A 26237-nucleotide genomic window follows, 5' to 3' on the forward strand; every position below is an offset into this window, starting at 1 on the left:
ATTAACTGTCTTTTTATTTTTTTTAGATTTTTTTGAGGCCCAAGTAGTACACAACAAAACAGTGTATTGTATCTTTTTAAAGATATCTGCTTCTTTCTTCTCCAGGACTGATCACTCACTCTAAGTTCCACCCATAAAATCTGTTTTCAGGGAATACAGATTTTCACATTGTTGAGATAGAAGATAGCTGCTGCTTATATATATCTATGGAGTGGGAAGGAGGAGCTAGTGGCAGATGTTCTCCTGAAACGACCGTTACACTTCTAAAACAAAACATTTGGAACAAGAATAGTGATGGGCGGATCCACATGGATTTAAACGTATCAGAGTGCCGGGCTCGGAATTCCGGGTATTGATCCGGATCCAGCAACTCTGGACTTAGAAAAGAAAAATAAAGAACATAAGAATGAAACAAGCGTGTTGTACTTACCTAGGCTCCGACGCAGCTGTAACTGCTCCCGCTGCTACTCATTCACTTCCGGGACCGCTCATTACATTCATTGCATATGCACTGCTTTCCCCGCTCATCGACATCTGTGACTGGTTGTAGTCAGATGCGCCCCCAGCCTGTGTGACAGCATCTGACTGCAACCAATCACAGGCTCTGTCTGTGGGTCTAACATACAGTAAAAATAAAAAAACAAAATATTTGGCATAGGGTCCCCCCAAATTATGATACCCAGCACAGATAAGCCTACCTTGGCTGTGTAACAAAATAGGAGAAACTAAATGTTGCTTTTTTTTTATTAAATAATTAAAAAAAACCTGCGTGCTGTCCCCCCCAGCCAAGATAAACGCAAGCACTGAAAAAATCCTTTATTTGAAATTTATAAATACATTAATGCAAAAAAGAAAACAAAGGATAGTATTGGCCCCTTAAAATATAATGACAAGTTAGTTATAGAGGACAAACAGAAAACTGAGATATTAAACAGGCATTTCTCATCAGTGTTCACCAAGGAGCAGACTGTTCCAGGAATCATTCAACAAGTGAAAAATCAAAGTTCACCGCATGATATAATTAATTATAACACAAGAAGAAGTACGCCTGCATCTGAGTAGATTACACATTGACAAATACCCTGGGCCTGATGGCATTCATCCACGAATATTGAGGGAATTGAGCTTTGTAATCGACAGACCTCTGTATCTCATCTTTTTAGACTCGCTTGTAACAGGGTTGGTGCCTCAGGATTGGAGGATTGCTGATGTGGTACCGATATTTAAGAAAGGTAAGAGGGTGGATCCAGGCAACTACCGTCCAGTAAGCCTGACATCAGTAGTATGCAAAGTTTTTTTTAGGGCATTTTAAGGGATGACATGCAAAAATATATTGCAGAAAATAATATAATAACTGACAGCATGGATTCATGAAAGATAAGTCGTGTCTAACCAGTCTGTTAGGGTTCTATGAGGGGGTAAGTGCAAACCTGGATATTGGTAATGCAGTTGATGTGATTTATTTGGACTTTTGCAAAGGCATTTGATACTGTACCACATAATAGCCTTATACTAAAGCTCCAAAAAGCAAAGAGTAGTGGAAACTATATACAACTGGGTAAGGAATTGGCTAAAAGATAGGAAACAAGGAGTAGTCATAAATGGTACATACTCTAAATGGGCTATAGTCAGCAGTGGGGTGCCGCAGGGATCTGTGCTAGGACCAATTCTTTATTATCAGTCTTTGCTGATGACACCAAACTATGTAGGATATTAAAAACTGACCTTGATAGTACAATATTACAAAAAGATCTGGATAAGATGTCAGAATGGGCAGATACTTGGCAAATGAGATTTAATGTTGATAAATGTAAAGTAATGCACCTAGGACGGAGTAATCCTATAGCTGTATATACATTAAATAGAAGTAAACTAGGGATTACAGAACAGGAGAAGGACTTGTGTATTCTCATTACAAATAAGCTAAGCAGTAGTATTCAATGTCAGGCAGCAGCTGCTAAAGCAAACAAGATTCTAGGGTGTATAAAAAGAGATTAGATGCCGGAATCCCAATTTATTGTTACCCCTCTATAAATCACTTGTAAGGCCACATCTCTAATATGGGATCCAGTTTTGGGCTCCACATTTTAAGAAGGACATTCAGAAGTTAGACTCAGTTCAAAGGCGGCTAACTAGACTACTACAAGGAATGGAGGCCTCCCATATGATGAGAGGTTGAAAAAGTTAGATATGTTTAGCTTAGACAAAAGACATCTCAGAGGAGATGTGATTTAGGCCTGTTTCACACGTCAGTGATTCTGGTAAGTTTGTGCTTTTTTTTAAACGTACCAGAATCACTGACATACGCAGACCCTTTATAATGAATAGGTCTGCTCACACGTTAGTGATTTTTCACTGCACGTGTCTCCGTGCGGCGTACCCGCGTGTGCGTAAATGCCGCACGGAGACATGTCCATTTTTTCTGGCATCACTGATGTCCCACGGACCACGCAGTGGTGTGGTCCGTGAAACACGTGCCAGAAAAAAACGTGCATTTAAAATAATAAACATTTTTACTCACCCGGCTTCAGCGGCGCCCTCTGCAGCCCGTGCAGCTTGCTGCTTGCTGCTTCTAAGCCGGCTCATTACTGTCGCGCATATTAATGATGCACGACACAGCCGACCCGGAAGCAGCTGCTGCAGGGGTCAGCGCCGGCCGGATGCTGCACCGCGGGAGCGATCAGCACCATGGAGAGCGGGAGCGGGCACAGGTGAGTTAATCTCTAAGTGCAATCACGGGCCACGGAGAACGGAGCCCGGATTGCACTTAGACAACCCACGTGTGCCGTAATTCACGGCACACGGAGGGACATGTGCGTGTTTTACACGCCAGTGAAAAACGTCAGTGTTTTTCACTGACGTGTGAAACAGGCCTTATATGTATAAATACATGTGTGGTCAATATAAAGGACTGGCACATGACTTATTTCTTCCAAAGACAGTACTAAGGACCAGGGGGCACTCACTGCGAATGGAAGAAAAGCAATTCCGGCTTATAAATAGGAAAGGGTTCTTTACAGTTAGAGCAGTCAGACTGTGGAATGCCCTACCACAAGAGGTAGTAATGGGAGACACTATAGCAGCTTTTAAAAAAGGGCTGGATGATTTCCTCAGTACACACAACATTGTTGGTTATAAGTGACTATGGCCCTGTGCGCACTAGAAAATGGAATTTTCTTAAGAAAATTCCGCAGGCACTGAAAGATTACCGCACCCGCTGTAAAAAATGCAAAAAAACCCGCACCGAAATCCGCATGCGTTTTATTGCGTTTCGGTGCGGTTTTGGTGCATTTTTTCCACGGGTTGGTACATGTGTTTTAATGCATTTAATGCAATAAAGCACATTGAAAAAAAAAAAAGGTAATTTCCTTCTGATATAGATAGATAGAGAAATAGATAATGGATAGAGGGATAGATAGATAAAAGGATAGACAGAAGGATGGATAGATAGAAGGATAGATAGATAGATAAATAATCAATAGATTGGTCTGTCCTCTATCAATCAATAGATAGAGTTCCTGTGAGGACACTGCAGTTCTCCCGAGCGGTAGTGTGTTCACATTACCGACCGTGAGAAATGACCTGTAATTACCTCTGCAGGCTTGTTACAAGGCTGCATTCAGTACAGTGTGTCAGTTGCAGCTGGATACAAGCGTCGTGGGACCTTGGTTACGCCGGAGCTGTGTGTTGGGAGGGGTTAATAAAGGGGTGAAAGAGGGAGCTTTTTTGTCTTTTATTTAAAATAAAGGATTTTTCAGTGTGTGCTTATTCACTTTACTTACGGGTTAATCATGAAAGCTGTCTCATAGACGCTGCCATGATTAAGCCTGGACTTAAATGGTAGCAATCCGCTGCCATTTAACTCCTTATTATTATTACCTGGATTGCCACCACATCACGGCAATCTGGAAGAGCCGGGGACACTCCGGGACTGTCGCATAATGGATGCGATAGTCCCGGGGAAGCTACGGGCTGATATTCTCGGCTGCGGGAGGGTGGGCGACATTAACCCCGGCCCTCGCCCTCCCCAGCCTGAGAATACCGGGCCGCCGCTGTGTGTTTACCTCGGCTGGACCGTAAAAATACAGCGGAGCCCGCGGTTTTTTGTTTTTTCTATTTTTGTATGTACGTTTGATCTCTATGTGTATTCTATATGTATGTGTCTGTGTGTGATCTGTGAGTGTTTACTCTGCTCCGCTTCCTCTTCCTGTCATAATGACATCACTTCCCTGCAAAACACAGGCAGTGATGAACATTATGGCCTGAAAACGCGAAATACTGCAGGGAATAACGCAGGAAAACGCAATGAACCGCACGGAATTTGCTACCTGCGTTATTCCCTGCGGGTTTTCACGATTACATTACAGTTAATGGAGTGAAATCCCGCTGCTACCTGCGGAAAAGAAGTGACATGCAGCTATCAAAATCCGCATAGTGCGCACAGCTTTTTTTTCCCATAGGATTTGCTGGTGAATTACTGCAGAGATGTTATTAACATTTTCTGCAGCGAAACATGCAGGAAATCCGCGGCAAAAAACGATAAATGCACACAGGGCCTTAGGGACAAAATGTAGAATTGGTGGAGGAAGGTTGAACTAGATGGACTTAGGTCTTTTTTCAACCTATGCAACTATGAAATAAAATACGAAAAAACTCCTCTTTCACCACATTAATCCATCCCCAAAACACCCCTGGAGGTCCGACATAATCCACACGAGGTCCCATGATGATTCCAGCTGTGCTATGTCTCTGAAGTATGCAAATCAAAAAGGTCCGTGGAGCCTCTGTTAGGAGTCTCGACACGGAAAATAGCCAGATATCCTTCCGGGAAGGACCTAGCCAAGGAGTGGCTCTTTTTAGGAGACCACCATAACCACCGTTTTAAGTGGCCCTTTTAGTCAATATCCAGCTCTTGACGAGTTTAAAGATATGATGGGCGGCACGGTGGCTCAGTGGTTAGCACTGCAGTCTTGTAGCGCTGGAGTCCTGGATTCGTATCCCACCAAGGACAACATCTGCAAGGAGTTTGTATGTTCTCCCCATGTTTGCGTGGGTTTCTTCTGGGTTCTCCGAAGTTCCTCCCACACTCCAAAAACATACAGATAGGGAGTTTAGATTGTGAACCCCCTATGGGGACAGTGTTCCTGATGTATGTAAAGCGCTGCGGAATATGTTAGCGCTATCTATATATATATATATATATATATATATATATATATATATATATATATATATATATATATATATATATATATATACATAAAAATATATATAAATTGCCTTATTCTGTCTGTCTGTCTTGCTCCAAAATAATGTGATTACAGTGACAACCGTCGCATTGGCTGCTCGGCTCGGTGTGACCCCGCCCCCCGCACGCATTGGCCGCTTGGTCGGCCCGGCCACACCACCCCGCACGCGTTGCCTGATCAGCCACGCCCCCCGCACACTGTGCCCGCTCGGCCACGCCCCCTGCACGCTGTACCCGCTCGGCCACACCCCCCGCACACTGTGCCCACTTGGCCACGCCCCCCCACACACTGTACCCGCTCGGCCATGCCCCCCCGCACACTGTGCCTGCTCGGCCATGCTCCCACGCGCACTGTGCCCGCTCAGCCACACTCCCTGCACACTGTGCCCGCTCAGCCATGCCCCTGCACACTGTGCCCACTCGGCCATGCCCCCCCGCACACTGTGCCCGCTCGGCCATGCCCCCCCGCACACTGGGCCCGCTCAGCCAACCCCCCCGCACACTGCGCCTGATCGGCCACAGACCCCCGCACACTGCGCCTGATCAGCCAGGCCCCCCGCACACTGTGCCCGCTCGGCCACGCCCCCGCACACTGTGCCCGCTCGGCCATGCTTCCCCCCCAGGACTACTCCACCTATTAGACTTCTCTCCCCCAGGACTACTACTCCTATTAGACTCCTCTCCCCCCAGGACTACTCCTTTTATTAGACTCCTCTCCCCCCAGGACTAGTCCTAGTGCACAAAACATACCTCCCCCAAAACACACCCACACAAACCGCGCAACACACACAGCACCACACACACAACGCTGCGGACACACAGCGCTCCACAAACAATGCAACACACACAAAGCAACACACAAATAACACCGCTCTCACACACCCCCACACCCAGAACATGTACAGCACCCTACACAAACACTTGGGAACTACACACAACAACATCTATATATATATATATATATATATATATATATATATATAACAAAAATCATACATTAACTACACAATAGATTCTAGAATACCCGATGCGCTAGAATCGGACCACCTTCTAGTATAAAAATAAAGTTTTATTTATTATTTATATAACAAGGGAAATACCGAGGCCAGGTATCCATCCACAGACAGCTGTTTTGGGGTATTGCCCCTCATCAGTGTGGAGTAGGATTCTGACTAGATGGGAGCAATGCCTAGCAGACCAGCAAGACAAAACAATCATTGACCTCAGGGAGACCAGCCAAAGAAAACACTGCCGGCAGCCAGCGAAGGTGCTCAACACAGTGAAATCCTAGGTGCATTGCCCCCTGGGAAGTATGCAAATCAAAAATGTCTCTGAAGTCACAGAGCGTGATCATGCAACATGACCGCCCGCTGTGGAATTAAGTGCATGTAAAAATAAAAAAACGGTGCGCTCCTGTGTGAACCTGCTTAAAGTAGTGAGCATAAATTAAATGTGAGGTACTCCTCACCCAGATGGTTGTGCACCCCTGCACAACTACAGTGATCGCCTGGACTCAGACACTGGCACACAGAGAGATCTACAGCTGCTGATGGAGCACAGTGTCTCAATGGGTGATATGGAAGGTGTTAGTCAGTTCCTTCTCAGGTTGCTCTCGTCGGGTGAGTAACAATAGATGCGGTCAGGAGACTGGCCGGACAGGTAAGCTGGTGTATTTGCAATCAATCCCCTCCTGTGATGGAGGTGGATAGATCCTTCCTGGTCTGCTGCTGCACCATACACCACCTCAATTGCAAAAATGCAAAGAGGGAGACCAGATGCTCTACCGGAGGGGAGCACCTGGGGAAGAGGACAGCACAGTCTTTCAAACGCGTAGTGCAATAAAATAAATTATTATTCCTTCGTTTATGGTCTGCAGTGCCCTGTTATATACCGTTTTCTGTATCTGCTGCGGAATTCAGGCAGAGACTGAGCAGCGATCAGTGGTGATGTCACTCAGGTAAGTTGCGGTTACAGCTGGAGTTTTCCATGGCCCTCTACCTGTGAGCCCAGGTAACCTGACCTCAGGTGACCTCAGTAAAGTCAGTGACCTCACCTCGGGTCATAAAGCCACCTACTTAATCTCTACCAGTTATAGACTACAATGTGTGGGGAAACCTGGTGAAAGGTGTTGTGCCTCATCACTTCCATAGATGTATTATTTTATTGTTCTGCATCTTCAGTTACCGTTGAAGCAGCTGATATAAAAAGGACATTAGGCCGGGCTCGCATTATCTGCTTCATAGGAACATTGTGTGCTGTGATGGAGGAGGCTGGATTTTTTTTTTTTTTTTTTACAAAAATGCCTTCTCTGTCATGTCAGATTTCGTTCTTCAGTGACGAATGCTTGATATATTTATAACTCTGGTTTTAAAACTTTTCTGCATTAAACAGATTAACAAAGTGCAGTGATAACGTATGCCTCTGCTGAGCAATAATCTCTTCATCTATCAAACGCTGTGTTCTCATTATTTATGGAGCCTTCTGCTTTGGTTGGCTTTATACCACTCGATTTAAGCTTTTCTTGCAGTCTCTCCAATTTAAGATGTTTTCCTACATCTTATTCTATAAAATGATGTAATGGAATGTAATCATCTATATCTGCCAGACACATATGTGACATTGCCTATATGTGTAACTCAATGTCTTCCTGCAGGTGCCTCTTGTCTTTCCTTGGGGTGTTTCTAATCGCTAGAAACCAAGAGAAGCAGACTTTCCAAGAACCTTACATCAATTTTGGGGAAATTCCAGGTAAGTAATAAAATTATATTGATTGAGTATAAATTAGTCTGTTTCAGTTGAAGAAGTAATATTGTAGCCATTATTGCACGATGTAAATTTATGACCTGGTAATTACTGTAACTTCAGTGGATAGATGACCACCACTGACTTCTTGACTATTGAACCAAAGAGAATGATATATGTATGTGTATGTATGTATATATACAGTACAGACCAAAAGTTTGGACACACCTTCTCATTCAAAGAGTTTTCTTTATTTTCAGGGCTCTAAAAATTGTAGATTCACATTGAAGGCATCAAAACTATGAATTAAAACATGTGGAATGAAATACTTAAAGTTTGAAACAACTGAAAATATGTCTTATATTCTAGGTTCTTCAAAGTAGCCACCTTTTGCTTTCATTACTACTTTGCACACTCTTGGCATTCTCTTGATGAGCTTCAGGAGGTAGTCACCGGAAATGGTTTTCCAACAGTCTTGAAGGAGTTGGCCCTTTTGCCTTTACTCTGCGGTCCAGCTCGCCCCAAACCATCTCGATTGGGTTCAGGTCTGGTGACTGTGGAGACCAGGTCATCTGGCGTAACACCCTATCACTCTCCTTAGTCAAATAGCCCTTACACAGCCTGGAGGTGTGTTTGGGCTCATTGTCCTGTTGAAAAATAAATGATGGTCCAACTAAACGCAAACCGGATTGAATAGCATGCCGCTGCAAGATGCTGTGGTAGCCATGCTGGTTCTGTATGCCTTCAGTTTTGAATAAATCCCCAAAGTGTCAGCAGCGAAGCACCCCCACACCATCACACCTCCTCCTGCATGCTTCACAGTGGGAACCAGCCATGTAGAGTCCATCCGTTCACCTTCTCTACAAAGACACGGTGGTTGGATCCAAAGATCTCAAATTTGGACTCATCAGACCAAAGCACAGATTTCCACTGGTCTAATGTCCATTCCTTGTGTACTATAGCCCAAACAAATCACTTCTGCTTGTTGCCAGTCCTTAGTAGTGGTTTCCTAGCAGCTATTTTACCATGAAGGCCTGCTGCACAAAACCTCCTCTTAATAATAATAATAATTAATAATTTTATTCATTTATATAGCGCTATTAATTCCATAGCACTTTACATACATTGGCAACACTGTCCCCATTGGGGCTCACAATCTAGAGTCCCTATCTGTATGTCTTTGGAATGTGGGAGGAAACCGGAGTACCCGGAGGAAACCCACGCAAACACGGGGAGAACATACAAACTCCTTGCAGATGGTGTCCTTGGTGGGATTTGAACCCAGGACCCCAGCGCTGCAAGACTGCAGTGCTAGCCACTGAGCCACCGTGCCGCCCTTAATAGTTGATCTAGAGATAAGGTGTGTCCAAACTTTCAAACTTTTGGTCGGAACTGTGTGTGTATATATATATATATATATATATATATATATATATATATATATATATATATATATATATATATATATAATATATATATATAGTGTGTGTGCGTATATACAGTGGTACAGGAAGTATTCAAAACCCTTTAAATTTTTTACTCTGTTTCATTGCAGTCATTTCGTAAATTCAAAAAAGTTATTTTTTTCTCGTTAATGAACACTCTGCACCCCATCTTGACAGAAAGAAACCAGAAATGTAGAAATTTTTGCGAATTTATTACACAAGGAAAAACTGAAATATCACATGGTCATAAGTATTCAGATCCTTTGCTCAGTATTGAGTATAAGCACCTTCTGAGCTAGTACAGTCATGAGTCTTCTTGGGAATGATGCAACAAGTTTGTTACACCTGGATTTGGGCATCCTCTGCCATTCTTCCTTGCAGATCCTCTCCAGTTCCATCAGGTTGGATGGTGAATGTTGGTGGACAGCCATTTTCAGGTCTCTCCAGAGATGCTCAATTGGGTTTAGGTCAGGGCCAGTCAAGACTGGTCACAGAGTTGTTCTGAAGCCACTCCTTTGTTACTTTAGCTGTGTGCTTAGAGTAATTGTCTTCTTGTTAGGTAAACCTTCGACTAAGTCTGAGGTCCAGAGCACTCTGGAAGAGGTTTCTTCCAGGATATCTCTAGTTGTCCGCATTAATTTTTCCTTTAATTGCAACCAGTCATCCTGTCCATGCAGCTAAAAAATACCCCCATAGCATGATGCTGCCACCACCATGTTTCTCTGTTGGTATTGTATGGGGCAGGTGATGAGCAGTGCCTGGTTTTCTCCACACATACCGCTTAGAATTATCACCAAAAAGTTCTATCTTCATCTCATCAGACCAGACAATCTTATTTCTCATAGTCCTTCATTTGTTTTTTGCAAACTCTATGCGGGCTTTCATATGTCTTGGACTCAGGAGAGGCTTCTGTTGGGCCACTCTGCCATAAAGGCCCGACTGCTGAAGGGCTGCAGTGATAGTTGACTTTGTGGAACTTTCTCCCATCTCCCTACTGCATCTCTGGAGCCACAGTGATCTTGGGGTTCTTTACCTCTCTCATCAAGGCTCTTCTCCCACGATTGCTCAGTTTGGCTGGACGGCCAGGTCTAGGAAGAGTTCTGGTGGTCCCAAACTTCTTCCATTTAAGGCTTATGGAGGCCACCGTGCTCTTAGGAACCTAGAGTACTGCAGAAATTCTTTTGTAACCTTGGCCAAATCTGTGCCTTGCCCCAATTTTGTCTCTGAGCTCCTTTGGGCAGTTCCTTTGACCTCCATGATTCTACTTTGGTCTGACTGTGAGGTCTTATATAGACAGGTGTGTGTCTTTGCAAATCAAGTCCTGTCAGTTTAATTAGACACAGTTGGACTCCAAAGAAGGAGTAGAACATCTCAAGGAGGATCACAAGGAAAAGGACAGGATGTGATTTAAATATGAGTGTCTGAGCAAAGGGTCTGAATACTTATGACCATGTGATATTTCAGTTTTTCTTGTTTAATGAATTTGCAAAAACGTCTACATTTCTGGTTTTTTTTTCTGACAAAATGGGGTGCAGAGTGTACATTAATGAGACAAAAAATGAACTTTTTTGAATTTACCAAATGGTGGCAATGAAACAAAGAGTGAAAAATGTATAGGGGTTCTGAATACTGTCCGTACCTACTGTAAACACACACACACACACATATCGTGTTTCCATATATCGTGTTTCCATGAAAATAAGACTGGGACTTATATTATTGTTTTGCTCCGAAAGATGCGCTGGAACTTAGTTCCAGGGGAATTCTTATATTTTCCTATGAACAATCCACATATATACTTGAAAAAAAGGTCAACATTTTTTCACATATCATCTCATCACATTCTGGAACTCCAACATTTTGTGCTAATCCTATTACTGGTTCAGATGCACATTTTCTTATCTGATCTGCTATTCTATTGGTGCAGAACCAGTCCTATAGTGGTGGGTGTATACCATATTTACAGAGGTTTAAATTACCTGCTTAACATCTAAATGAATCACACTTACCAGACACCAAACAATTAAGAGTTTGCAAGTGAGTGGTCTCTTACATACAAACCTGTGTCGCTCCCTGCGTTCTACAGTGGTTAGCTCCCCCCGGGTGACTTGAAGCAGAATTACTCTCGCTGAGTGATTACTTGTACCCGATCTATTTGTGATAGCTGTAGTGTAATGCAGCCAGAATGGCGAGGGACCTGACAGCGACACAGATCTTTGTGTGATAGCCCATCTACCACTGGCATTTGCCAACTAATTGTTTGGGGTCTGGTGAGTGTTATTTATTTTTAATTATTTTTTTGGGAGGCTGTCTGCTTTCTTTTGAGGGTGTTTGCTTTCTTTCCGGCTATTTTTTTTACTTTTTTTTAGCTGCTTTGACAATACCTTATGGAACCACAACTAGGGCTTATTTTTGGAGCAGTGGTTATATTTTAAGCATGCTCAAAGCCCCCAAAATCCTAAAAGGTCGTATTTTTGCAGTAGGTCTTACTTTCGGGGAAACGGGATATATATATATATATATATATATATATATATATATATATATACATATATATATCTATATCTATATATATATATATATATATATAATAAATATATATATATACCGTGCCTACAAGTAGTATTCAACCCCCTGCAGATTTAGCAGGTTTGAGAAGATGCAAATAAGTTAGAGCCTGCAAACTTCAAACAAGAGCAGGATTTATTAATAGATGCATAAATCTTACAAACCAACAAGTTATGTTGCTCAGTTAAATTTTAATAAATTTTCAACATAAAAGTGTGGGTCATTTATTATTCAACCCCTAGGTTTAATATTTTGTAGAATAACCCTTGTTTGCAATTACAGCTAATAATCGTCTTTTATAAGACCTGATCAGGCCGGCACAGGTCTCTGGAGTTATCTTGGCCCACTCCTCCATGCAGATCTTCTCCAAGTTATCTAGGTTCTTTGGGTGTCTCATGTGGACTTTAATCTTGAGCTCCTTCCACAAGTTTTCAATTGGGTTAAGGTCAGGAGACTGACTAGGCCACTGCAACACCTTGATTTTTTCCCTCTTGAACCAGGCCTTGGTTTTCTTGGCTGTGTGCTTTGGGTCGTTGTCTTGTTGGAAGATGAAATGACGACCCATCTTCAGATCCTTGATGGAGGAGCGGAGGTTCTTGGCCAAAATCTCCAGGTAGGCCGTGCTATCCATCTTCCCATGGATGCGGACCAGATGGCCAGGCCCCTTGGCTGAGAAACAGCCCCACAGCATGATGCTGCCACCACCATGCTTGACTGTAGGGATGGTATTCTTGGGGTCGTATGCAGTGCCATCCAGTCTCCAAATGTCACGTGTGTGGTTGGCACCAAAGATCTCGATCTTGGTCTCATCAGACCAGAGAACCTTGAACCAGTCTGTCTCAGAGTCCTCCAAGTGATCATGAGCAAACTGTAGACGAGCCTTGACATGACGCTTTGAAAGTAAAGGTACCTTACGGGCTCGTCTGGAACGGAGACCATTGCGGTGGAGTACGTTACTTATGGTATTGACTGAAACCAATGTCCCCACTGCCATGAGATCTTCCCGGAGCTCCTTCCTTGTTGTCCTTGGGTTAGCCTTGACTCTTCGGACAAGCCTGGCCTCGGCACGGGTGGAAACCTTCAAAGGTTGTCCAGGCCGTGGAAGGCTACCAGTAGTTCCATAAGCCTTCCACTTCTGGATGATGCTCCAAACAGTGGAGACAGGTAGGCCCAACTCCTTGGAAAGGGTTTTGTACCCCTTGCCAGCCTTGTGACCCTCCACGATCTTGTCTCTGATGGCCTTGGAATGCTCCTTTGTCTTTCCCATGTTGACCAAGTATGAGTGCTGTTCACAAGTTTGGGGAGGGTCTTAATTAGTCAGAAAAGGCTGGAAAAAGAGATAATTAATCCAAACATGTGAAGATCATTGTTCTTTGTGCCTGAAATACTTCTTAATACTTTAGGGGAACCAAACAGAATTCTTGTGGTTTGAGGGGTTGAATAATAAATGACCCTCTGAATAAACTTTTCACAATTTAAAAAAAAAAAAATAAAAAAAGAAATAACATTCTTTTTTGCTGCAGTGCATTTCACACTTTTTAGAATTTGTCACACTTTGTGTTGAGTAAGACACGATCATGCCGGAGGTCATGGCTGATGACTGTTAGCCATGCAGAAATAGATGAGTTGGCATTCCTGTCTGATGTTCCTGGGTACGCTTTAGTTAATAGTTTTTAAATAAAATTCAACCACATAACGCAGCATTATTTCTTAAAATAATGATGTAGTGATACGGTTTTGTACAATTTGGAGATCACAGATCAAGGACTTCTAAAATAAAAGGACCTAGTAATACATCACCTAAGGAAGGGGTATGGTCACACAAGGTTTTATATCTGGATTTTGAAGCAGATCCACTTCATATTCCATGTAAAATACTTTGTGTGAAAATACCCAATCCTAGGTTGGTTGTACAGAGGTCTTAAAGATTTTTTTTTTTATTAAATGCATGGATTTCGAGCTTAAAAACTGTGGTATACACAGTATTTTTTTATATACAGCATATATATATTTTTTTATATTTATTTACACTGTGTGTGTGTGTGTGTGTGTGTGTGTGTGTGTGTGTGTGTGTGTGTGTGTTATATATATATATGTGTGCGCATATATATATGTGTGTGTGTGTGTATATATATATATATATATATAATGTGTGTGTGTGTGTGTGTGCATATACATATATGTGTGTGTGTATATATATATATATCTATATATATATGCATATATATATATCTGTGTGTATGTGTGTGTATATATATATATATATATATATATACACACACACAGTGTAAATATTTATATATATATATATATATATATATATACATATATAATATATATATACCACAGCTTTTTTTTAAACCCGAAATGCATGCATTTAATAATAAAAATAACTTTAAGATTTCTGTACAACCAACCTAGGTTGTGTGTCTGTGTCTATAATATAATGTATACAGTATATATATGTATGTATGTATGTGTATATATACATATATATATATATATATATATATATGTATGTGTGTGTGTATATGTATGTATATATATATATATATATATATATATATATATATATATATATATATATATATATATATTTGTCTTCTCAGTATCAAAGTACATAGCAGAATGAGTTAACCTTGGATCTATCAGTGAGCTTGTCTGATACATCTGGCCCCTGACATCATCTTCTGAACAGGCCTTGTAAAAATGATATATGACCTCTTGAAATTTGAATGTCTCCTCCTGCCTCTCCTTTGCTTAGCCTGTCAGTGGTACAAGGGTTGGGCAGCCTGCAGCAGGAAGTGAAGGCTCTGAGAAAAAAAAGGTAAAAAAGAAAGCCTAACAAATGAATGTGATTGCTTTGATGCTGACTAATCTCACCAAGTACAGCTCACTGCCCTTTAAAACAAAATAATAATTTGTGCTAATTGTAACTAATCAACCATATAGTTCGTGACTGGGTATTGATCATTTGTATTAATAGTTGTCCATATTGTGGTATGCAGATATCTTGTGAATTTTTTTAGATTTTTTTCAGTACTTGCATTGTGCATGAGTTTTTGGGGGTTTTTATCTCATCAACATGCCGCGCAACAAAATTGATCTGCGCTGTAGACTTAAAATACAGTTTTCACCAGTTGAAATGGAAAGGGTAAAACCTGCTGTAAATCTGGAACATTTTCGCAGCTAAATCTGCATGACTTAATGTGGGTTTTGCAAAAAAAACTTGTGAAAAGTCCACAGTATATTCTGTCCCTATGGATGTGTCCTGTAAGATCTCAAGCTTGGATGTAGTTGTTCTGCAGAAGAATATACTAATATATCTCTTATTAAAGGGAATCTGTCACCAAGTTTTAGCCACCTAATCAGAGAGCTGCATTATATAGGAGCAGAGACCCTGATTCTAGCAATGTGTAGCTTACTGGGCTGTGTGTAATAGTTTGGGTAAAATCACAGTTTTATCAGCAGGAGATTATCACTAGAGGACTAGTAAACCTGCCAAGTAGTCCTTCATTTACATGAGCGGTTTATAACCCTGCACATACCACTGATTGGCTGCTTTGTGTACACTGCATAGTCAAAAAGTTGCTAATCAGTTCTGTGGGTCGGGTTATATAAAGCTCAGCATTCAGGAAACTGGTAGATCTGCAGCAGAAAAAACTAAAGTCGCTTTCTCTGGGCCCTTATGACATTATGAAACATGGCCCCTGCAACGAATCAGCACTGGCTTCCTTCTCCCTGCCTTCGGACTTTTGAGCAGGAAGTCAGCGCTGCGCTCACATCCTGCTCAAATGTCTGAAGGTGTGGAGACAGAGACCGGGCGCTGATTGGTCACGGGGTTCGCATATCATAACAAGGTCAGGTTTGGCCCCGGGAACACTGCTTTAAACATCGCTGGAACTGCAGCCACATCAGAGGTGAGTAAAGGGTTATTTATTGTTATGGGGCGAACAAGGGGAATGAGTAGGGGTTATCCATGTAGTGGACAACCCTTTTTAAATGACTTGCCCCAAAGGTACATAAAGAATTACCTCACTCAATATAAGAAGCCACTAATCCAAGGCCACAGATGGGATGGGGGATGTCTAAAGGACGTGAATGGGGAGAAAATAAGAGGCTATAAATACAAATTTGTAAATAGTGATGCAGATTATGTTACAAAATTCCATTATCAACTAAACAGCAGAGTTACGTTCATGTGGACACGTGTTTTATCAAAGATATGTGCTGAAGTGATAATTGTCCGGATGGTTGGCGAGGATCAATCCTGTTGAAAAAGGGTAGAGATGTCGTTTTTCATTCTGATATGTTCAGACATATTGGAGCATAGCACCTCCTGAGTGTGTTTCGATGATTTCCATGTTGACAGATGTTTGCACTTCCCAAATGAGGACTCTCCGTGGCCTCATATTTTCCACACTTGGAGCTTTCTACAGGCCGGGAGTTGGGAGCGTTCCTCCTGAATGCAGCATAATATAGGAATCCCAATTAGGCCCGAGCCAGAATAGGTCCCGTAGGTAAAGGATTATCTCATCCAGGCTTGTGAGCAACAGTGAATCATGCTGGACGCGGGGTGAGGAGACAAGGGACTGCACCACAATCCTTACACACAAGTATGGCCATACAGAAATGTCACAGTCATTGCTTTGTCACCAAAAAGATACTGAAAATTGAAAGGGTTTTCTGCTTATTGATGCTGGAATTAAAAAGATTCTCATCTTATTAAATGGGTAAAATTGCACCTTTCAATTTTGCAATTTACTACTTATTAAAATAGCTTTCCATTCTCTGAAACGCGTTGACTGAATAAATCACGATCCAGGATCTCTGCTTCACTGTATTTCTTCCACGGCAGCGTGGTTTAACCCTTCCCTCTCACTACATCAGTCCATTTATCACCTTTTTGAAGCTTTGGTTTTTGTCTGTTTTGTTTTGGGGTTTTTTCATGCTATAAAGCTGCTTTGTTTTGTATACTTTCTGATATTTGGCTTTGACATCACTTTATTGCTATTCTTAGTTGCGGATTACATGCGTTTTTGATGCATTTGCTTTATTTACTTGTGGATTTTCCGCATCTAATGTAAGTGTACCGCCCCTGCAGCAGTCGTACTGCTCGGATTCGGGGGTTGCTGTGGCTCGAGGGTCTCCGGACCCAGGGGCTCGTGGCCACTCGAAAATAAAAAGGGGGAACTATGTACAGGGGATTAGTGTTGGTGACGCCACCCGTGGTTTGCGGTAAGGGGAGTACCGCCGCTGCCGATGGGAGTACCCGGGGGAGATGGAGTGGGGCAGCCAGATGTCGTTCCCTCCACGGGTAGTGTAGGCCCTGGGACTCTGGATGGTGGAGGTGCAGGAAAGCGTGGTGCAGACCGCGCAGCAGGCAGAACGCAGAGGGGAAGCAGCGTACTCACTCAGGCCGTGTGGATGTTGGTGCAACCATTAAGGAGACTCTGACACTCGAGTAAACTAAGTCTCTGGGTGCTGCTGCCTCTCTGGGGGAGCTCGTCCGGGAACCCTTTCCCATTGGTGTTGCTGATGGTCCTGACCTGCCTCCATGCACTGATGTTAGACATTTCTGAGTGACCCCTCGGCCTAAAGCTTTTGGGGTCCCGCTCCCTATATTTTGATAGAGGAGCTGTACTCTCGATGGCTGACACTTTTAGTGGGCTGCATGGATTGGAAATCCCTATCCCCTCGTTGTGTTGGTGCCCTCAATCTCTGAGCTCTTGGGAAAACTTCATAAAGAGACTATCCTCCACAGGTTAATTATCAGGTTGTGTGAAGCTACTCCCTGATCTAGGGTCCAGTACCTTGCCGTACTCTGTACCAGTCCGGTTACTAGATATTCTGGTGCCGACCGTTTTCCAAAACTAAGTCTGGCACCTTTCTCCAATACCCTGCGACTGGGTCTCTGACTCCTCCGGTCCCAGATCACCGTCTGCGACCTAGCCAAAGTCTCCCAGGGATCTACAACTCCCGTAGCTCCTCACTCTCTGAGGGCTACCACTCAACTGACTAAGTCCCTACCACCAGTCAGCCTGACCCCTAGGCGAGTGGCCCTATTCCAGCTAGACCACCCACTGGTGTGCCTGACAGGGTGTGGTGTAAAGTGACTAGGATTTGAATGCTGATAAAGCAATACCAAAGGTTAGGATCCCAGAACCATGGAGGGTGGTTTCTGCACCATAAGAAGGAGTGCAGTTCCCTGTGACACCCTGACTAGTCCAGGGACGTTACATAAGTTTATGGGGAAAATCTGCACAGAAGACTGAGCATACCCACAAGAAATTGACATGAGGATTTGAAACACTGGTTGTAGGCCAGGGAGCAGCCACCATCCAGGCCGTCTGGACTTCACCCTTTTGGAACATATTTCGGTCAGCCCATCTCTCAACAGAGCCCCATGTCTCCAGTGGCGGGATACGACCCAGCGGGTCAGAATCACTTCTTCTGGGGCCTTCTCCTGGCACCAGCGATTATGATCACGGGGGCGGTTCTGGCAAAGGGAGTCTTTTAAACACTTAGGAGTACTATGCATGCTGCGACATCGCTACTGCGATATCATCGGGGTCAAATCGAAAGTGACGGACATCCGGCGCCGGTAACGACGTCGCAACATGTAAAGCCTAGATGCGCCGATTAACGATTGCAAAAGCGTCGAAATTCGGTGATCTGTGTAGCGTCGGTCATTTCCATAATGTCGCACCAATAGGAGATACAATGTTGTTCCTCGATCCTGCGGCAGCACAGATTGCTGTGTGTGAAGCCGCAGGAGTGAGGAACATCTCCTTACCTGCCTCCACCGGCTATGCGGAAGGAAGAAGGTGGGCGGGATGTTTACGTCCCCCTCATCTCCGCCCCTCCGCTCCTATGACGTCATGACAGCTGGTACCCTTGAAAGTTTGGCCCAAGATGAGGTAATCTTTTTTTTATTACTTACTGTAATTTTAAAAACAGCATTAAGGAATAAGGCCCCTTAACAACCACCATTTTAATGCAGTCGTTAAGAGGTTAAAGTAGTTTCTACAATTTCTCTATTAAAAATCTAAAATGGCAGCTTAAACAACTTAAAAATAAATAATAATTGTTCTTTGCTCAATCACGTCTGATGCTGAGTCTCTGCTACTCCTTCCTGTGTCTCTTGTTGTCTGCAGAGCTGACGTCATGTAAACAGTGCTGCAGCCAATCATTGAGCTCAGCGGCTCTACTCGAGTTGACAGCCTGAACCGCTCAGGAACTCTGAGCTCACAGATTGGCTACAGCGCTGTTGATATGTCACGGCTATCTCTCTGCATTTGACACTAGTGACAGATTCAAGGCTAGAGAGTGATTTCCATGCAAGGCTCTCAATATTAAATGTAGTTTCTTTTCTTTTAGCGTGTAATGGGTTTATGTCAGTTTTTGCTTTGCAGTAGCTTCTGACTCCAGGCCTCAGGTGTTTCCGGTTGGTGACCACTCCCTTTCCCTATATATGGTCACAACTCCAGTAGAGGGCGCCAATTATTCTGATCCATTTAGAAGCTGGGCCTTGAGGTGGAAGGCGCTGCTGAGCCCATGTTGCTGTTAAGCGGTGTAGGCTGCAGTATTGGTGGTTGACTCCAGCTGTGAAGCTGGACTTATCATTTTGTTGATTCCCCTGTTTGTCTTCCTTCCCGTGTGTATTGTTTTAGTGCAGCGGTGACTAGTGATCCTTACCTATCTACTCACTAGCCAGAACTACTGTAGGGTCACTCAGAGATTTAGATTCCTGTTTGGTGACCGGTGAGGAACCTGTATAGGGATTGGCTAGGAGTGCAGGGCACAGCTGCAGGTAAGTGGAGGAGGTCCATCTTCCCTCTCACTAGTGCTAGGGACCACCGTTGTTAACGAGTCCCTGATGTACCCCTTGTTTGTCTTGGTAAAACCCCTGTCTGTTGTGTGTTTTACCTCATGCTGGACCTTACCTCCATGTCATGACATGATACAAGAACAGTGCTGCAGATAGCAACATACCAGGACGAGTTGAGAAAAAAAAACGTGCTTACCAGGAAACCCCTTTCCGAAAGTATATGTCGAGTTTGGTAAAGAAATAGTTGAATGACAATGAAGTAGAGTTGTTGGATTGGCCCCCACAGTCGCCAGACCTCAACCCTATCAAACAGTTGTGGGTAAAGTTGAAGAAAAAGCTGTATACAACTATACAACATACCCAAGTGAGCCAACCAGTATGCACCAACATTGGGAATGTGTAGAAGAAACCTGGGATCAGATTTCGATAGAGACCTGCTTGAATATGATCGAGATCATGCCCAGAAGGATTCATGCAGTGATGAAAGTCAAAGGTGGATTTATAAAATACTAACAAAATAATAAAAATGTAGATTTTTAAGAGCAAAACAGTAACCGTGTAGTGACATGAAACGAATCTGCATAACTAATCATATGCTAAATAGTTGCAAGTCAAATTTATGTATGAGATAGCCAAGATGATTGTCTCTAGAAAATGAAGATAGTCTCCACTCAAAGCTGTAGTGGATGGTGAGATATGGAGCCTGAAAGTCAAAACTTCAAAACATTGTTACCCTTTTGCTTCTCAGTGTAGTAGTGTGCCCAATATTTCCAAGGCTTGGAGATTGACCTTCGGCACAATATAAACATGTGTAAGAAGCCTAAAGGCCCCGTGACACGCAGCGACATCGCGAATGAGATATCGCTGGGGTCACGGAATTCGTGATGCACATCCGACCTCGTTAGCGACGTCGTTGCATGGGACACTTACCAGCGACCGCTAACGATCTGAAATACTCACAAATTCGTTGGTTGTTGACACGTCGTTCGTTTCCAAAAAATCGTTGCTCGTTTGGTACGCAGGTTGTTCGTCATTCCTGAGGCAGCACACATCGCTACGTGTGACACCCCGGGAACGACGAACAACGTACCAGCGTCCTCCGGCAACAAGGTGGGAGTGACGTTCATGCGGCTGCTCTCCGCCCCTCTGCTTCTATTGGTGGCTCGCTGTGTGACGTCGCTGTGACGCCAAACGAACCGCTCTCTTAAAAAAGAGTTTGTTCGGCGATCCACAGCGACGTCGTTGGGAAGGTAAGTTGGTGTGACGCGTACCTGCGATATTGTTCGCCACGGGCAGCGACTTGCCCGTGACGCACAAACGACGGGGGCGGGTGCGATCGCTAGTGACGTCCCTGCGTGTAAAGCAGCCTTTAGGGTTCATTCACATGTCAGTTTTTTTTCATGTACGAGAAAAACACCAGTAAGTTTCATTAGAAACTTTTTCTTCTCTATCAGTCACTGAAAATCAGCACTCTTATGTGAAAAACTGACATATGAATGAACCCTTAGGCTTTTAGCATGGGGATTGTCCAATCAAACTAGCTAACACTCCTCACATTGGATTAATGCTGGTAACACCAGATAACACTTTTTATTATTATTTCGGAGCTTTAAATCCGCTGAATGTTTTAAGACTTTGCACCTAACGAGTGACTGGATTATTTCTAGCAACAGATTGCGTTCTCTGGTGTCTTGTGTGTGGGTTAAAAGGGCGTCTTCACATTTCCTGCGAACAACTTGTCAAAGTAACACCACTAATGTCCTATTGGGAAAATAGAATAAAAGGGTTTTGGGTTTTTTTTTATTAATTTCATTTTTTTTCTTCTCTCTGCAGGAAAGGAATCAGTGGATAAAATCCAGCCAAAATCAAACAGCATTACATATGGGTCTCTGCTTAATTAGTTACTTACACGGCAGCCAAAGCGGAAAGATGAAAGTCAAAGAAAAGGGGTCACGGAGTAGCAGCGTTTATTTATTGCCCAAGATTTTCAGCGCTGCGTCGTGTCTGTGTCTCAGATCATTTTCTGTTCAGTTTTTATGTGTTTAATGCAAGAAAACTTGTTAAGTTTTCTCTAGAACCTTTGATGTCTTTACAGTTTCAAAACTTGAATGCTGCACAATCTCAAGAGTTTGGACTGGTCTTCATGCGCTAATGATAAACTCTGAGCAGTTGCTCTGTATAATTTCTGAATATACCCTGTGGAAATTACTTGTTTTATTGTTTTGGGTTTTTTTGTCACAACTTCTCAGGGATGTGGAAGTTCTGTAGAAGTTATGTGTTCATGTTTCAAGATACCTCAAGACTGTAAAGAGGGTTGGCAATTTTGTGCAAATTTTTTGCTTTAATTTATTGGACGACTGACATGGTTTTTTTTTTTTTCCACTCTCGAGACTATTGACTTCACTTCAAAATTAACAATAAAACATTGCACACGAACTGCATGAAAGTCGCGTTACAGTTACTAATGAAGCTGTAGGTTATATATCAGACTACATTGGAGATTGGAACTGTTGTGTGACTGGAGTGTGTGTGTGTATTGCCCCATCTGCAAAATGTAGTTTCTGCACAAAGGAAAGCAGCTGCAGGTATTTCTGTCCCCGTCATATCTACTATGTGATGCTTCTCATACTATGGAGCTTTACAAGAGAGGATTCCACCTGTAATCTATACTAGTGTACCCCAACTCCAGTCCTCTAGGCTCACCAACAGATCATGTTTTCATGATTTCCTTAAAGGGAATGTGTCAGGTGATTTTGTAGAAGAATACTAATGTGATCTTTCAATAGAGCTTAAGGAGACCTTTCAGGATCAGTAAGTTTTATTGCTCTACCTTATCCTGTTATCTTGTTATAAGCTCCATAGAATTCATTGCACTTAGTAACTAGTCAAGCATATATAAATACAAACGAAATATTCACTGCTCCAACCTCTTAGTGCTTACATAGTTACATAGGTAAAAAAAAGTCTTAGGTCCATCTAGTTCACCCTTCCTCCACCAATTATATATTTTGTCACTAAATCATTTATAACCAACAGTATTGTGTGTACTGAGGAAATCATACAGACCTTTTTTTAAAAGTTGTTATAGTGTCAGCCATTACTACCTCTTGTGGTAGGGCATTCAACAATCTGACTACTCTAACTGTAAAGATCCCTTTCCTATTCAGCTATTTGAATCTATTTTCTTCTACCCGCAGTAAGTGCCCCCTAGTCCCTAGTATTGTTTTTGGAAAGAATAAGTCATGTGCTAGTCCCTCTGAGTTCTGTGTTTGCTGACATCCCTGAAAGTAAATCTGAATTGAATTTGCACTGCTGCCCCTACCCATACTCTCTCCCAAACTCTCAGTAATGATAGTGAATGCACTGGTAGATGGGTAGGAGGACCAGTGATTATGCAAATTGTATTTACACACACTTGAATAGCCTGTGGGAGACACTGAATTCTACAGAACTCACAGGAAGATAACAGGATAAGGTAAAGCAATAAAACTTACTGATCCTGAAAGGTCTCCTTAAGCCCTTTTTAAAGATAACATTAGTATTGTACTACAAAATCACCTGACAGATTCCCTTTAAGGAGCATTAAAGGTGGCTTTACACACTGCAACATCGCAAACGACATCGCTGTAACGTCACCGGTTTTGTGACGTTATAGCGACCTCCCCAGCGACATTGCAGTGTGTGAAACACATCAGCGACCTGGCCCCTGCTGTGAAGTTGCTGATCGCTACAAATCGTTCAGGACCATTCTTTGGTCCTTTGTTTCCCACTGTGCAGCAAAGTCTCAGTGTGTAAAGGGGACTTTACAGCGACTTCGTTAGCGACTTCCCTTTCAAAAAGCTGCTTAAAACACACATCCGTGAAAACCACCGTGAAAACCACCGTGAAAACTGTCGGCAGACAGCAGACAGAGTAGCGCGATGAGAATGAACTCGGGTGAACTTCACCCGACTTCATTGTCATGCCGCGGCTCTGTCTGTGTGCCGTGTACTGATTAGCGGTCACCTGTGAAGGATTCTCCGGTGACCGCTAATCCCCCGAGTGACTGAAGTGTCCCCCCCTCTCTCATACTCACCGATCCCCGATCACAGGTGCTGCATGGCGTTCACACTGCTCCGGCGGCTTTTTCTAATTTGAAAAAGCCGGCCGCTCATTAAACAATCTCGTATTCCCTGCTTTCCCCGCCCACAGGTGCCTATGATTGGTTGCAGTGAGATACGCCCCCACGCTGAGTGACAGGTGTCTCACTGCACCCAATCACAGCAGCCGGTGGGCGTGTCACTATGGAGTATAGAAATAAATAAATAAATAATTTAAAAAACCGGCGTGCGGTTCCCCCCAAATTTAATACCAGCCAGATAAAGCCATACGGCTGAAGGCTGGTATTCTCAGGATGGGGAGCTCCACGTTATGGGGAGCCCCCCAGCCTAACAATATCAGTCAGCAGCCGCCCAGAATGGCCGCATACATTAGATGCGACTGTTCTGGGACAGTACCCGGCTCTTCCCGATTTGCCCTGGTGCGTTGGCAAATCGTGGTAATAAGGAGTTATTGGCAGCCCATAGCTGCCAATAAGTCCTAGATTAATCATGTCAGTCATCTCCCCGAGATACCTTCCATGATTAATCTGTAAATTACAGTAAATAAACACACACACCTGAAAAATCCTTTATTAGAAAAAAAAAACACAAACATATTCCCTGGTTCACCACTTTAATAAGCCCCAAAAAGCCCTCCATGTCCGGCGGAATCCAGGATGGTCCAGCGTCGCTTCCAGCTCTGCTGCATGAAGGTGACCGGAGCAGCAGAAGAAACCGCCGCTCCTGTCACCTCCACGCAGCAAATGAAGAGAGCCGTGTGATCGGCTGAGCTGTCACTGAGGTTACCTGGATCCAGCGGTGGATGCAGCGGTGGCTGCTGGTAACCTCACTGACAGCTCAGCTGATCGCGCTACTCACCGCCGCTCCGGTCAGCTCCACGCAGCAACTGAGGTTAGTATCGCGATCAGCTGAGCTGTCACTGAGGTTACTCGCGGCCACCGCTGCATCCACCGCTAGATCCAGGTAACCTCAGTGACAGCTCAGCCGATCACGCGGCTCTCTTCATTTGCTGCGTGGAGGTGACAGGAGCGGCGGTTTCTTCTGCTGCTCCGGTCACCTTCATGCAGCAGAGCTGGAAGCGACGCTGGAGCATCCTATATGACGCCGGACATGGAGGGCTTTTTGGGGCTGATTAAAGTGGTGAACCAGGGAATGTGTTTGTGTTTTTTATTTCTAATAAAGGATTTTTTCAGGTGTGTGTGTTTATTTACTGTAATTTACAGATTAATCATGGAAGGTATCTCGGGGAGATGCCTGACATGATTAATCTAGGACTTATTGGCAGCTATGGGCTGCCAATAACTCCTTATTACCCCGATTTGCCAGCGCACCAGGGCAAATCGGGAAGAGCCGGGTACTGTCCCAGAACAGTCGCATCTAATGTATGCGGCCATTCTGGGCGGCTGCTGACTGATATTGTTAGGCTGGGGGGCTCCCCATAACGTGGAGCTCCCCATCCTGAGAATACCAGCCTTCAGCCGTATGGCTTTATCTGGCTGGTATTAAATGTGGGGGGAACCGCACGCCGGTTTTTTAAATTATTTATTTATTTATTTCTATACTCCATAGTGACACGCCCACCGGCTGCTGTGATTGGGTGCAGTGAGACACCTGTCACTCAGCGTGGGGGCGTGTCTCACTGCAACCAATCATAGGCGCCGGTGGGCGGGGAAAGCAGGGAATACGAGATTGTTTAATGAGCGGCCGGCTTTTTCAAATTAGAAAAAGCTGCCGGAGCAGTGTGAACGCCGTGCAGCGCCGGTGATCGGGGATCGGTGAGTATGAGAGAGGGGGGGACACTTCAGTCACTCGGGGGATTAGCGGTCACCGGTGAATCCTTCACAGGTGACCGCTAATCAGTACACGGCACACAGACAGAGCCGCGGCATGACAATGAAGTCGGGTGAAGTTCACCCGAGTTCATTCTCATCGCGCTACTCTATCTGCCGACAGTTTTCACGGTGGTTTTCACGGTGGTTTTCACGGTGGTTTTCACGGATGTGTGACAACGTCCCCAATGACTAGCTAGGTCGTTCTGCAGGTCCAGATCGCTGTTGCGTCGTTGGCCAGGTCTGCCTGTTTGACAGCTCACCAGAGAGTTTGTAGCGATCCCGGCCAGGTTGGGATCACTGGTGGGATCGCTAGAAAGTCTGTGTGTAAAGGGGCCTTAAGGCTATGTGCGCACAGTGCGTTTTTCGCAGCGTCTTTGCGCGTTTTTCGGGTGCGTTTTTGGCCTCAAAACTGCATGACTTTGCTTCCCCAGCAAAGTCTATGAGTTTTCATTTTTGCTGTCCGCACACAAC

The 26237-nt window shown here is 43.8% G+C and overlaps 1 protein-coding gene across 2 annotated transcripts in view; it reads left to right on the forward strand.

Moving 5' to 3' along the window:
* Positions 1-22586, forward strand: part of NIPAL2 (NIPA like domain containing 2) — a 215031-nt gene extending 192445 nt beyond the window's left edge. Inside the window, exons 10-11 of one of the 2 annotated variants that reach the window (XM_075316247.1) lie at positions 7902-7996; positions 21668-22586. In XM_075316247.1, the coding sequence (XP_075172362.1) occupies positions 7902-7996; positions 21668-21735 (163 nt within the window). In that variant the 3' untranslated portion in view covers positions 21736-22586. Of the gene's footprint in view, positions 1-7901; positions 7997-14767; positions 14835-21667 lie in introns of those variants that run through there. The other variant, XM_075316248.1, reaches the window with a different exon arrangement.
* Positions 22587-26237: the final 3651 nt, after the last annotated feature.

Source organism: Anomaloglossus baeobatrachus, chromosome 6, assembly GCF_048569485.1.
Source record: "Anomaloglossus baeobatrachus isolate aAnoBae1 chromosome 6, aAnoBae1.hap1, whole genome shotgun sequence".
Taxonomy (NCBI): domain Eukaryota; kingdom Metazoa; phylum Chordata; class Amphibia; order Anura; family Aromobatidae; genus Anomaloglossus; species Anomaloglossus baeobatrachus.